Source organism: Scomber japonicus, chromosome 19 (genome assembly GCF_027409825.1).
Source record: "Scomber japonicus isolate fScoJap1 chromosome 19, fScoJap1.pri, whole genome shotgun sequence".
In the NCBI taxonomy this organism is placed as follows: Eukaryota; Metazoa; Chordata; class Actinopteri; order Scombriformes; family Scombridae; genus Scomber; species Scomber japonicus.
The window spans coordinates 13,630,834-13,644,918 of NC_070596.1; the positions used below are offsets into that span (position 1 = coordinate 13,630,834).

General features: G+C 38.0%; 2 protein-coding genes across 5 annotated transcripts; both read right to left on the reverse strand.

Moving 5' to 3' along the window:
- Positions 1-46: 46 nt before the first annotated feature.
- LOC128379994 (protein AMBP-like) lies at positions 47-4,582 on the reverse strand. 4 transcript variants are annotated; one of them, XM_053339640.1, is made up of 8 exons: positions 4,242-4,424; positions 2,956-3,101; positions 2,724-2,800; positions 2,489-2,608; positions 2,004-2,105; positions 1,479-1,528; positions 1,227-1,272; positions 47-965 (listed from the first exon to the last, which is right to left on the reverse strand). In XM_053339640.1, exons 1-7 carry the CDS (start codon positions 4,353-4,355, stop codon positions 1,267-1,269), a joined length of 615 nt encoding a protein of 204 aa, XP_053195615.1. In that variant the 5' UTR covers positions 4,356-4,424; the 3' UTR covers positions 47-965; positions 1,227-1,266. The 4 variants fall into 4 exon arrangements, with proteins under 4 accessions (XP_053195615.1, XP_053195614.1, XP_053195613.1 ...); XM_053339639.1 differs by lacking the exon at positions 47-965 and adding an exon at positions 4,490-4,582 and having other exon boundaries at positions 1,032-1,272; positions 4,242-4,384; XM_053339638.1 differs by lacking the exon at positions 47-965 and having other exon boundaries at positions 1,032-1,272.
- Positions 4,583-5,835: 1,253 nt separating this feature from the next.
- On the reverse strand, positions 5,836-9,238 carry ptgdsa (prostaglandin D2 synthase a). The gene is made up of 7 exons (XM_053340334.1): positions 9,031-9,238; positions 7,367-7,506; positions 7,184-7,260; positions 6,520-6,630; positions 6,285-6,386; positions 6,138-6,169; positions 5,836-6,042 (listed from the first exon to the last, which is right to left on the reverse strand). Exons 1-7 carry the CDS (start codon positions 9,124-9,126, stop codon positions 6,034-6,036), a joined length of 567 nt encoding a protein of 188 aa, XP_053196309.1. The 5' UTR covers positions 9,127-9,238; the 3' UTR covers positions 5,836-6,033.
- Between the last annotated feature and the right edge of the window lie 4,847 nt (positions 9,239-14,085).

Genomic DNA, 14,085 nt, shown 5'->3' on the forward strand with positions numbered 1-14,085 from the left:
CACTGAATCACTGTTTCCTTCATGCCCCCCCCCCACACACCCCCACCTCATCCCTCCAAAGGGGGACAGGGCATTGACCTGTGTTGTGTGTGTGCTGTGGCCCCACACACTCCCACGGCCAAGTAAAAAACAAACAAGAAAAAGAGCAAAGTTCTCTCCGTCTCTTTCTTTGTCTCTTTTACTCGACTGAGCAGCTGACTGCTTAAATGTTGGACTTCAGAGTTTTGGCAACATCAACAAATCAATACATTTGATGATCTGAGAGACTAATAAGTAACACATGATATTTTACCCTGCATTACTGTGGTTTTTATAGATAGCTTTTTTTTTTTTTTTTACTGGTAAACAAGTAATCTTCAGTTTGTTCTGTTGGATGAAACTTCACAGATTGAGATATATTTTATACGAAGTTATATTTCTGGATTCACATTTTTAATTGTTTAGGTACAAGTCAGCATTTTGTAAATATACAATTATAATCACTGGAGGTGGGGGGAAAGCAACCAATCATTAAAATTGTGTTGAATATTTAAAAAGTCTACCAGTGCTTTTTCTTCTTCTGTGTCAAATTACAGTTACTATAGCACAAATACAATGTGTTTTTACTGGTTAACTGTCTGAGAGTAAATGACTAAAGATTAGTTTGAATTATGATGAACTAATGATTTTTTCAGTCATTATTTCAAAAGTCTGGATACACTTTCTACTTAAAGTGTGTATATGTGAATGATATTTTATGTAGCACATCACAAATTACATTTAAAAAGCCTTTGTATATGAATATAATAATTAAATTGCTGTAAATAGTGACATAGTGTTAAAAGTATTCAGAGAACGTCAATGCAAACCAAACAGTGTTGATTTTTCTATTAAGGAAACAGTCATCCATTCATAGACTATAATTGTTTATGATGAGATGAGCTGTGATGTTCTTCATCTTCAGGTTGTCCACATGAGCTTTTGAGCTGTAACAATGAAAAAAGGTTATATTTGTATTTGTACTTTAAGAGGGTCTGAAATGAAAATAAAATAAAGCTTAGGATGAAAATGCCTGCTGTAGTTTGTGAATTAAATGTAATATACAGTATGGGATGAAAAAGATTCCCACATAGTTTACTACTTAACACTACTGTTCCCACAAGTTTCCTTTTCTAATCTGCAGAAGACTCAGTCTATCCGTGATTTTTTAAAATTATTTTTGCAATGTGAGTGATATGTATTCTTACCTGGTGAAGCATTACCAGCTATGTGCCCACCTCATTTCTCTTAGACCTTTGGGGAGCAAAAACATGCGGTCATGGTCCAAAATCCACAAATTGGTTCAGTTGGTGACTTATCCTAAAGCTATGAGTAATGGGAATATATTTATTGAAAAAAATAAATCTGCATGTTTAATGTGCCTCTATTGATGGCTGGTGAATATAAATGCAGATACAGATGTGTCAGCATGCAGATGTCATTAAGTGTGAAGCATTTACCTGAGATTTAGGAGTGGGCTCTGTCACCGGCTCACTAGGAGTACACTCACCTGAGAAGAAAGAGACACAAAAAACTGACTCACATAAAAACAAACAAACAAAAAACATTGGAACATGCAGTACAGACTGAATAACAAAAATAGCTACTACCTTTGTTATAGCCATTTTTATTTGTTTTAACCCTTTACTAATAAAAACTGAATTTAATCTCTACAGAATTAATTATATCATTTGTAGCCTTGTAAAAAAACAGCAACCCTGTAGTATTAGTGAGATTGTTTCCTTTGCTTTTCTTTGATTGTACCTCATTATCACTTCTCAAACATATGTGTAACTAATGAAATGAATGCCAATATACTGTACATGCATCCATTGTTACTCAGTTACACAGTGTACCTTGAGAAAAATGTATTAAATGTCTTCAGCCTTTTAGGAAATGAGCATGAGATGATTTCAGTACGACGAATTAGACAAAAATGGTCTCAGGGAGGACCAGGCGAGTAATGAATGTGTGTACGTGTGAACCTTTGTTCTGATTATTGATGATAGTGTCGTCACTCATTCCCTGTTGTCTGGCCAGTGTTTTGAAGTCATCCAACACAGCATCTTTCACAACCATAGATCGACCTGAGGAAGACAGAAATTCGGTTGTGTTACAGCACAGACTACTCTGCCTCTATTACTGTTTATACTTGGGTTACACAGGATAAGATAGAAGTGTCATATATGAAATTTCGTTGTACCTGTTACAATGACAATAAAAATATTCTGATTCTGATGATTCAGAGGAAAAGCAATAGTAGTAAAATTTCTAGTTATTTAGTGGCTGTTAGTGGTGGAGTTGAATTTACTTCACTATATGCATTTTTGTCACACTTTTCATGATCAAATATTATCATAAAATTGCAATCCAATTACCTACAAAATGGGTTAAACCTATGACATAAACCACTTGACCACAAACAAACCACTTGACATAATGAAAAATAGAATTAAGAATGGTCCCTTACTATAGAGCTTCACAGTGGTGGTCTTAATTTCTGCTGGTCTCTCTGTGCCCAGCAGAACCATCATCGCAAACTCATCATAGTTAGTATGAACCACGAAGGAATCAACATCGGCTCCGAACCCTGCAGGGAAAACAGTGTGTACAACATGCTGCATGACAGATTTAACATTTTTGTTGACATGGTGTGAATTTTATGGATAGAATGTGCAATTAGACAAAAATAGGATGAAGCATACTTGCAACGTGGTGGAAGAATCGTCCTGGAGTGTTGGTCAAACTGTAAACTGTGGATGTCTGTATACATGAGTCATTCCTACAGGCACACACACACACACACACACACACACACACACACACACACACAAACAACACAGGTTATACTAAGTGTGACATGTTTTAAATTGTGTGTGTGTGTGTGTGTGTGTGTGTGTGTGTGTGTGTGTGTGTGTGTGTGTGTGTGTGTCTGACCTTAAATTAGTGGCTGTCATTGTGAAGTTGTCCTGAGAAGCAACATGTTTTAGCTCCAATGTAACAATGACAGGGTTTCCTCTCTTACGCTGCATGTAGTAAGGACAGGTGGAAACCACTGCTACTTCATACCACTTCCCCATGAACTGCAAGGAACACAAGACTATTGACTTCCATATGGATTAATGTGCAGCCATAACAGCAAACTCAGAACTCGTGATACAACTTAATACTTTGATATTCTATTGATCAAAAGACAGTATTAGTGATCATTTCCATTCCAAGCTGAATTTTTCATTACAAGGGCCAACAACATCTCAAAGGAGAGCTGCTGAAATGTTATACAAGAAAATGTCAATTTCACTAGTTGGTAACAATAATTTCACTTGTTGAAAACATGCCATTAAATAGAGAAAAATGCCAAACTTAGTTGTCAAATAATAATTAGATACTCTTTTGTCTTTCTTTTTCAAAACCAAACACAATAACAACCAGTATAACCAGCAAATGAATGTATAAAATCAACAGGTCTCACTTCTAGGGTCACATGCGCAAGCATATCCTCAATACAGGAAGACTATACAGAAGCACAATCCACCTGGTGTGATGGGATGTTTTCAGAATAATCAACGGTTTTATATCATATAAAATATTTTATTCCTCAACTAGTGAGTTATTGTCATTGGGGATATACACAGATTAATTTTACATTCCAGAGTCACATTCCAGTTTGGAGGGGGGAATCTGATTTCCGGCAGGATAAATCTAGGTGGGAAAGTGATGAATCAGTGCTTGCCCCTCCCGCATTACCACCATCTTGAGCAAGGTCCTTAACCCCACCTGCTCCAGTGAGGCCACTCAGTGGTCCATATCTTGAGTTTAAAGTAGATGTGACATCATTTTGGTCACCCTATAGTTCCCCATCCAGATCTATTCCCAGTGTCCATGTCAGGTACTCGTAAAATTGACATAAAAGTGTCCTACACTCTAGAGATAGTTTTAAATAATGGTTGGTCAGCATGACACAATTGTTGGTGTCACAGTGGGTAAATTTCACCAACCTTTGTGGTTGACTATGATGAAGTTGTATAGTTACAGATACAGATTTCTGTTTAAACTGCTCACAGAATATAAAGATTCCTTCCTCATAGAACCAGGATTACTCTTTAGGAAGAATACATGATGAAATGATGGAGAGGGGGAATGGGAAAGCTATGGCAACATAAATCCTGGTCACATTTGTCTGAAATAAATAAAATGATCAAACCAGTATTTGAGCAACTCACCTGGCCCAAATCAAAGTTCTCCTGTGCAAGGATATAAGTTTCTGGGAGCACAGGGATTCCTTTCAGGGTCCAGGCCCATTGCAGGACCAGTAGAGACACCACAGCTCTCTGCATTCTGCTAACCTGACTGTCAACCTCTATCTCTGAGAGGATGGAAGCTCAGCCCCTTGCACGCACACCAACCCCCTGCCCTGCTTTTTGCCATCCTCCTTGGGCCAAGCTGGATTTTGGGACCTCTGTCCCATCACATTGCAGAGAATAAACAAGTAAAAGATCAAAGTTCTCCTGTGTCTTCTTGTGTGTTTTTGAGTGTGCACAAAAGTATGTACATGTGATTGTGTGTTTGTAGGGCGAATGATCGAACAGTCCAAATAATCACAATGAGACAGTGGACTTCAGAATTTGAAGCTAAAACAAACGAGGAATCAATACATGTCGGACTATAACAGTTGATAGTCAATAGAGAAAAGGCTGCATTGCCACCTTGTCTTTCCTGATACTACCACAGGAGGGCACCAAAGTCAAAAAGCGGTGAGGCCTTGTTAACAGCATGTTGATGTGATGAAATCTGACACCTATATGCATGCAAGGATTTTAGAAAATCTTAAAAAAAACCCCAAACATTACATGATGACATAATGTCCTTATTTGTAGCATTAAAAGGACCTTAAATGTCAAATTCAGGAGTTCACGCCAAACATGATTGAAAAGAATTATGTTTTTTTAAAAGATTATTTGCATGGTTAAAGGGGTTTTAAAGGGTTAAAAAAACTTGAATTTCCTTCTTAATCAAGGATTAAAGCCTTTTTAAGGGATGGTTTTTCCACTTTTTTAGTCTATTTTGTGGGACTTTTATATATATTAATATATGTAATTAGATTATTTTTAAATATTAAAAATGCCTTAATTTATTTCAACACATTCATTGTCTCCTTAAAAACTCATGAAAAATACATTAATTCAATCATCATAATGGGTAAATTAAAGGAATTTAAGAACGAAGGGATTCAATTTCATAGTTTGGTGAAAACTGCCCCCTGGTGGTCAGAATTAGGATCTAATTTACACATCACACAACTCAGCACTTTCAGTGAGCGAAAGCACAACGAGTCGAGGACATCTCTCTCTCTCTCTCTCTCTCTCTCTCTCTCTCTCTCTCTCTCTCTCTCTCTCTCTCTCTCACTCACACACACACACACACACTACATTGATTTACAATAATTTCCTTGAGACTTACTGTAACCCTAACCACCAGCTGCCTTTATTTTAAACCAAGTCATTATGGGGATTTGCATTTAACCAAGAAAGGGAAGCAAGTCCCCACAAGTGACTGAGTAGACATATTTATGAGGTTTGTGTTATTTTTAAGTGTATGTCAGGACTGTGTGATATAGCAAAATGTATTGTATGCAGATGTTTTTTTTAAGTTAATACTTAATTCCATAGTTATAAATATAAACTAAAACAAGTTACCACAATGAAAGTCTTTTTCTGTAAAGTGCTTGATGATTAAGTAAAATGTTAATATGCACAGTATATTTGAATGTATCCTGTGATTTCAAAAGCTTATGAATAGGTACACACATACAACCTAGAGGTTAATTTCGTTTATTTAAATGTGAAACAGCAGAACTATGAAAATAATGTAAATCTCTATATAAAAGAGGATGGTGTACAAAATCCATAAGTAATGTTTTTTATTTATCATCTGCAGCCAAAACGATGATGTTGCTGGAGAATGTACTTCATAGTCAATGCTGGAGAAAAAATAGACTGGGAAGCTGTAGCAGCATTAGGACACCTGGAGGGGGATACAGAAGCTTTTATTAAGGATTAGTTTGAAATGAATCTGCAATTAACTCTGGCTTTCACACTTTAAAAAGGAAAAAGACTCACCTGACGTCCAGATGCTGATGGTGGGCAGTTTTCTGGTGAACAGAGAATAATATAGACATGAATTAGTTAACTTAAGGGTAATTCATTTACCCACATTATCTTTGTCTGCATGTGTATATACTGTGTACTGTATTCCCTCTACTTTACCTGCTGGAGGTGGAGTCAGAATAGATTCTTTGGGGAAACCCTGGGACTGAGCAAAGGCTTTAAACTTCTGAATGATGTCAGTTCTGAGTCTTTGACTGCGACCTGCACACTCATACAGAAACAGAAACACATACAAACGGGCAGAATGGTGATGAACATGATCAACTCTGCAATGTAGCTGCAGCTCACGTTTAGATTCAACATAAACATGTGTGTATTTGTGTGTGCATCTCACCGTAAAGTGCCACCTGCGTGTACTCTCTGTTGAAGACCTGGTGTTTGAGAACCAAAGCGTAGTCAGTGTAGTTCGTTGCCACCACTGTGATGTCCTTCACCATGTTATGGCCTGACAGAAACCACAACACAGAAATGAAATCACTTCTTGGTATTCAGTATTAACCAGAAAAATGGGAGATGTAGAACAACTTGTGAAATTTGTAAAGCAGAACAACCAACAATTTACACAATACAGTAAGGTCAAAAATGGGAAGCACCGAATGCACCAAATATCTTCTAAATAAATCAACACTCTACATACATGCCTGGTTCATTTTTTGGGGGAGTAAAAAAAAAAGGTATATTTATGCTTAGCTTTGGTTTCTGTTCCTACATTTTTATGACACTTAGGAACAATTTGTCACATGTTCTGACTGAACACTGTGGCCTCAGTGCCTTTGCTCAGTGTGGTTGTTTGCTCATATCCTCGCTGATCGAGAAACTTGTTCTACTGCTGCTGACTCTAAATGAATGCCAGTCAAATATTTATATTGGTTTATCAGGGGAAAAGGAATGTCACAAAGCTTATCAAACATTACTTCTTGTCTCTTTCTCTCAGGTTCAATAACAAGTTCTCTCTTGGGAAAGGTGATGAGTCAGATCAGAGGTGAGCAGAGACTTACGTGTGCTGAAGTAGGTGAACTGTCCGGGTACGGTAGTCTTCTCATACTGGTACATCTTACTCTGACAACCCATAGGTCTGAAGCACATAGAAGAAATAAACGTCACTCAATATGTCTTCTGCCTGCTCTCCTCTCCTGTGTTCACTTACAGTACTTCACCATCTCACACACACACAGACTTACGTGATATCCCACATTGTGAGGTTAACGTTGCCGTTTGCTAGTGGTGTGATAATCCCCATGGAGGCCTTTATTCTGTCTCTGTACGGGGCAAAACGTGGAGAGTCGTAGGCCAGGCCCACACGGTACCATTTCCCTGCAAACTGAACACACACACACACCCACACACACCCACACACACACACCCACACACACCCACACACACACACACACACCCACCCACCCACACACACACACACACAAAAGCACTCATATGTAAGTTTACATTTAATGTAAGATCTTGGGTTCTGACTATTTTTTTGTGATACTCTACACAAGGACAACCAAAAACACGTAAACACATTCATGCAGGCACATAGTTTACACAAAGACAGACTATTAGATGAATGCATGCAATTTAACTGCAAGTTAATCTATAAAGGCTCCGTAATTTCCCAAAACAGCCAGGCACTCTACTTTTTTAAGGCTAATTAAACACAGGTAAATAGTGTTTAGACTATTTTCAGCCACAGATTGGGTGTGATAGTGAGTATTTAAGATAGCAAGGGGTGTATGTGGGAATGACTGAAAATGATTCAAAACGGTGTCAATGTTTATCGTAATGAAAGAACATGTCACCCGTTTGCTTTTGGAAGCAAAGCTATAGGGCTCTAGGTACACAGGGAATATTTTTTTTAGAAAGATCATTTTTTTGGTTTAGATTTATATTTTTTGTCATTAAAGAAAAATATAGAATATCATTAGACATATCCTTTAATGTGCATTTCAACTTTTTAAAAAACTTTTGCCATATAATCAGTTTCCACCTGTCACCAAGCATAAGCGTAGATAAAAAAGATCAATTTCTTTCTTTTAGGAATATTTTCTTTATTTCTTTGTGGCCGTTTCTTACATACATTTTAAGTGTGTGTAATTTTAATATTGATTGCCTCAGTGGGAAAACACGCTGCAAACACTGCTGTTAACCACATAATTTCATCATATCTGAACTCACATCCTTTATGACACAGACTGGATGAAGGGACTGTGAATGTTGATACCCGAAGGAACAACCTGACTACAACAACAAACAGATAAACTTTTTTCCTGATGCTGCATTCTCTTTGAGTTACTTTAGGCTTTGTAGATAAAGTTTACAAGTGGGAACTTTACGGTCAAAAAAATGAAAAGAAGAAAAGCTAAGTTGGGGTTTTATCTGACATTTCACATTAACTAACACCAGATTGGAAAGTAACAGTACTTCTGATTAATATGGAACAATCCCCAAGAAAACATTTCTAGGATAAATAGCAGGAAACAAATGAAGAGCTTCCTTTTTTAAGATGTTTCTCATGGTGTATTTACCACGGGAAATGTTAAACTGACCTCTCTCAACCTCTCACATTTTCAGGAACCAGGAAAATAAGGATTCACAATTTTTCCAATCATAACAATTTGTGACTTGCCTCCCAGAGCTGGGGTGAGACTTAAACCCATGTTTGTTTGTTTTGGGTCAAAGTGAGTAGCTGTTCTCAAACTTTCAGTACACACACACAGACACACACACAGTGTTCCCTCACCATTGGGGTCACTGCATAAAGAACAAATATTGAGATCTGAACCTCCTTAACTTAAATAAATTCATACTTCAAAACAAACATGATAGGAGGCATGTGTGTCCATCTTACCCTCTGCAGGGAGAAATCTTTCTGTGGCTTCACGTCTGCATGCACCATAATCAAGCACGACATCACCATGACAACAGCGGCCACTGTGGTCCTCATGGCTACGAAGAGAAACGAAGGGGCGAGGTGGATGAGCTGAAAGGTTGAGAGAGGGTATCTGACTTGAGCCCAGAGTGAACTGAGAGCAGTCGACAGACAGACAGACAGACAGGTACTGAGTGGCAAAGGCTGTGGCAATGTTTGTTTTTGTCCTGATCCACCCACCTAGTTGTCAGCCAATCATTGCTGAGGATCAGTCACAGTAGCCAAGTGTTGAAGATGTGTGATTCCAAAACAAGCTAGATTTAGAATTCACTTCCCATAGGTACAGCAATATGTCATGTTTGTGGTTTATGATGATCAGATGACTCAAGTGTGATCTTCATGAGAACAAACACACTGCTGAACTCACAAGATCTTGTACCGCAATGACACAAGTTAAGAAAAAGAAACCTGATGACATCTGTTACTTTTGTCTCTAAGCTTTAATGGACACAAGTAGCCCACCATTAATATGAGATATGGACATCTGAGAACAAAACATTGATTTTAAGTGTCATGATCTTATGGGGGGATACTGGCTTCATGCTGGCTTGAACTGTTTCATATTTGCATATTAAATAAGTTTACAGAATAACAGAAATGCTGGTCAGGATTATGACGCATGAAATTAGTCATTTGTTTTGGCAAAAGAAGATTATCACAGGTTCTTTTTGAAACTCATTTTTAAGTTCCACTTTCATTTTCTTTGGTTTCAGTATTTCATAAGATATCATAAGACTCATAAGACTAAGAATAATTTTGTCATGAATTGGTTAGTACATGTACACACACACATACTTTTAGGTTCTGCTTTCTTCTTTTGTTCTGGTTTCTTTCTTTCTTTCAAAAATGACAAAAAAGTAAAGTTAAATTGCTCAAAATGGCATTCATTAACAAGTTAAGTAAAGCTGATAATTAAAAGGTTAATGATGTAGAAGCTTTTAAAATCTACAGTAGGCTACTTTTTATTTCTGAGTATTAGCCTGACTTTACTAAATTTAGGGCTGAGGCTGTAATTGATGGTGTGGGCTGTGTAAATGTTAAAAACAGTGAGGAGAGTGAATGAATGTACAGAACATACGATCTATGTTGAAAGTGGTGGGCTTCCAGGACATGAGAACAAGAACTCACTGTTGAGTTTCTTTTTAGAGATGTTGTTCAGTCTAGCTCAATTCCTGTTTCTCTAAAATTTGCCTCTCACGAAGGTTTGTAGGAACCAAAGATATACTGGATGTACATGCCTTTTATCCTAACCTGATACAGTAATTAATAAAATATATGAATGTGAAAACTAGTTTCCTATTGTATGTTAATTAGAGATAATAGTAGGCTTGTTTTTTGGACTGCCTTAAAAGGTGCTTTTCATACTTTCCAGTCAGTTAATCTGAAAACATTATGAATCACATTAAATAGTTCATCATTCATTTGAAATAAAACAAAGGTATTTTGACATGTAACATTTTAAATTTTACCTGGAACTTCTCTTCCAGGAAGCCTGATGTGTAACCTTGAGTGAACTGCTTAACGCAATCTTTTGTATACAATGATAGAGCATTTTTAGGGTACATGGCCTGCTATTAGTGTTGAAACAGTCCAGATATTGCTAATGTCAGTTCTGGCTCAGGCCTAAGTTCAGTCATAAGAAAGTGGTTCAACAATCAGAGCCCAAGTGAACAATTTAAATATTTTTTTTTATTAATAATGATTTTCCATTTGCAGCACTGCTTTTTATCTCATTTTCTTGAAATGCATGATGTATACAGCTAGCCTTCAGTGGACAAGAGGACATCAGTGTGTATGTGTCTCACACACACAGCACACCTCACAGACCTCCTCCTACACACTCTGCACAAGCTGAAATCTGCCGCCTGTGCATTGACACAATAAAATAAAAATAATAATAATAAAAAAACTTTCACACAGATAGGCATACGTGTACAAACTTGTTTCCTTCTCTAGCACTGCTTGATGTTCCTGAGGATCACGGCAGGGGAAAAAAAAGACAAACAAAAAGTGCAAAAAGCAGAAATATTGATCAGAGGCATGGGGGACAGCGAGACCAGAGAGACATACAGTAAATGTGATAAAACACAAGTGTTGAGTTTGTGATCTACAGCGTGGCTTGCCAGGTGTGTAGTGACCCTCACACGATCACAGGCGTCACTATGACCGTAGAGGTGCTTCACAATCAGAGACTCTTGCAAATGTCAGGGTAAGCTGGGAGCACTAGTGACAGCTTGACGCCTCTGAGGCTTTCTCATCAATTTTGCTCACTTTGGAACTTTTAGATTTTTGTCTGAAAAATGACATGAGCTGAATAAACTTATAGTCCGATCAATCACCACAGACTGACTACATTTACTGTCTGGGTGTATTAGGGGCTGACATTAAATCAGCTTAATCCGTTGCAGTATTGTTTAATCTGTCAAATACTAATATAAAGACCTGGGAAATCAGTCGATTACATCTTAAATGAGAAAATGTGAAAAGGTCAACAGTTTTACTGATTCTAATATCCACAGGCCACACTTAAATCAGTTTACAAATGTGTGTTGTTCACACTTATACACTTACTTACAATAAATCATGTAAGGTTTCATTTTTAGCAATAAATGTTGATCTACAGTAGTTTCACTTGTAGTCATTAGGCCCGTTTATTAGTCATCCAATGACTACATTATGGAACAATAATTTGGAAACCTGTGTGCGTCACCATGTCTGGTTATTATTGGTGAGGAAGCAGCACCCCCATCTGGTCAAACTGGTGAGTCAAAACCTCAACACACCCTGTCCCACAGCCCCATGACTTCCTACAGGCCTTCAGCTGTTTTATGTTTTTTACATTGACTTATCTGGTTTGTCATCTGCTTCTTAAAAACAGTATTTATTAACTGGGAAATGGAAAATTGGCTCTCAGCCAGTTTCATTCATAAAAGATCCCCAGCTGGATAATAGTGCCTTTTATGAAGGTACAATTTGACTCTGATGGCTGCTTTAGATTGTCGTCTACTCACACATGAATCCCCCTTTTATATCAAAAATCACAAAGCTATGATTTCACGCAAAAGAAAACAAAAGCAAACACAAACAGCAGTGAAACAATCAAAGTATAATTAACAGTTCTTCAAAAAGAATAATTTAAGCTCATTAAAAAAAAAGAAAATGAAAACTTCTTTTTCAGAGTGCTCTGCTGTGGGGCTGTTTAGTCACGCGCCCCCTGGTGGTCAGGGTTGACAAGTGCAACCCTCAGTCAGAAGCATCATAACAGCCAAAGTATTACCTTGAATACGTAAATCACACTTTACAACATTATCATCATTACTGTTGGTCACTCGTTTGCCTTTCAGACACTCATGAGAACAAATCACACTCATCATTAAAGAATAAATACAAGTGACAGAGACAGATTCTTTGAACTAAGACCACAGAGGAGGCATGGATGAATCTCAACTTCCATCAAACAGCTTTGTTGGTCATTTTTGTAAAAGTCCCAAAACATGAGAGATGATAGGTGACAGCAAACTGAAGCTGCCAAGGTCAACTGTGTCAGTCAGTGCAAGAAAAAAGCTGTTTAAAAGTAAGTGAGATTCAGTCTGCAGAAAACAAAGCAGCCTAGGCATCGCCACAATTAATGTTATGAGTAATATGTCCTCTACATTACAGCCAGAGCTAAAATGACTGGCTGCACTGTAGGCGACCTGGGATGTGGTCAGCTGTAAAAGGTACTGTAAGAAAAAGTCACAGGGGGATGGCAGACTACACACGACACACATAAGCAAAGAATATTTGCAAAACTTTTTTCTTTTTGAGTGTGTAGTTGGAGATTTAAGTTATTTGACCTCCTGAACAATCTGAAAAAAGTGGAAAAATTCCCTCCAGTACACTTAATTGAACACATAACGAACTTCAATCAGGAAATCATTTGAAATGTATTCAACTACTGTCTTTTTTAAAATTTAACCATTGTCTGAATCAACGTGAGCTGAGCGAGATGAAGCAGACACGGCAGAGGATGCGGCTCAGTTGACAGAGAGAGAGAGGGTAAAACAGAGGTGCCTGCTCGGGGAAGGATTGAGGGCCACAGTCAGAGAGAGAGAGAATAAAGAATAAAACAGGGCAGAGTTGGTTTAGTGGAAATGAAGGGGGTGCTTGGCAGAGAGACGATAAAGGCTTAAAGTAAAAGATGCTGAGCAGATGGAAACTTGGGCGAAACATATCTAAAACACATGGCTAGACAACAAACTCAGGAATAAGTAAAGAGTTGAAGAGGCTGAAAGAAAAGCAGGTGAGGAGGATAGAGTCCTGGAAAAAGCCATCACAGTAGCCTCGCAAATTTTGGTTTTCCCGCAGCTCCCAAGAGATTTAGGCAACCTTTGTGAGACTACAACGACGGAGAACTCAGAGACAGACAAACAAGATAATGGAAGATAGAAGCTGAATGAAGAACGTGAAAGTAAAGACATGCTGTATCAGACACTGCTGTGTCTGTGGGCCAGGGCCTGTGAATCTGGGAGGTGAACTCACAGTAAGGCACAGTGCTCTGCTTGTGGTTGATGATGCTCATTCATGCTGCTACAACCTCTGATGACAGATACTGTACTGCAAAAACAACAGACAAAACATCGATGACACCAGTCAACATTTTCTCTTCTTCTACTGCTCTATTTCGATGCATCTCCTTTCCGTTTCAGTTTCCCTACTCCAACCATTTAAATCTTTGGATCTTGTGGCTCTCTTGAACGCGGCGGAACTTCCCTCTTTAGCACCAGAGTATTGTTAAAAACACAAAGTCCTCGCTCCACATCGGGCGATTGGGTGCTGCTTTTGCTTCAGTCAATTCTTCTTCATATGTTTCAGAATAATACACACACACACCCTACTATAGGTGAAGTCTACCTTTTAGGACAAAACCTGCACAATACAGCCACACTACCACGCTGCACATTAGCTCTGTGCCTATGGAAATAGCCCATGTAA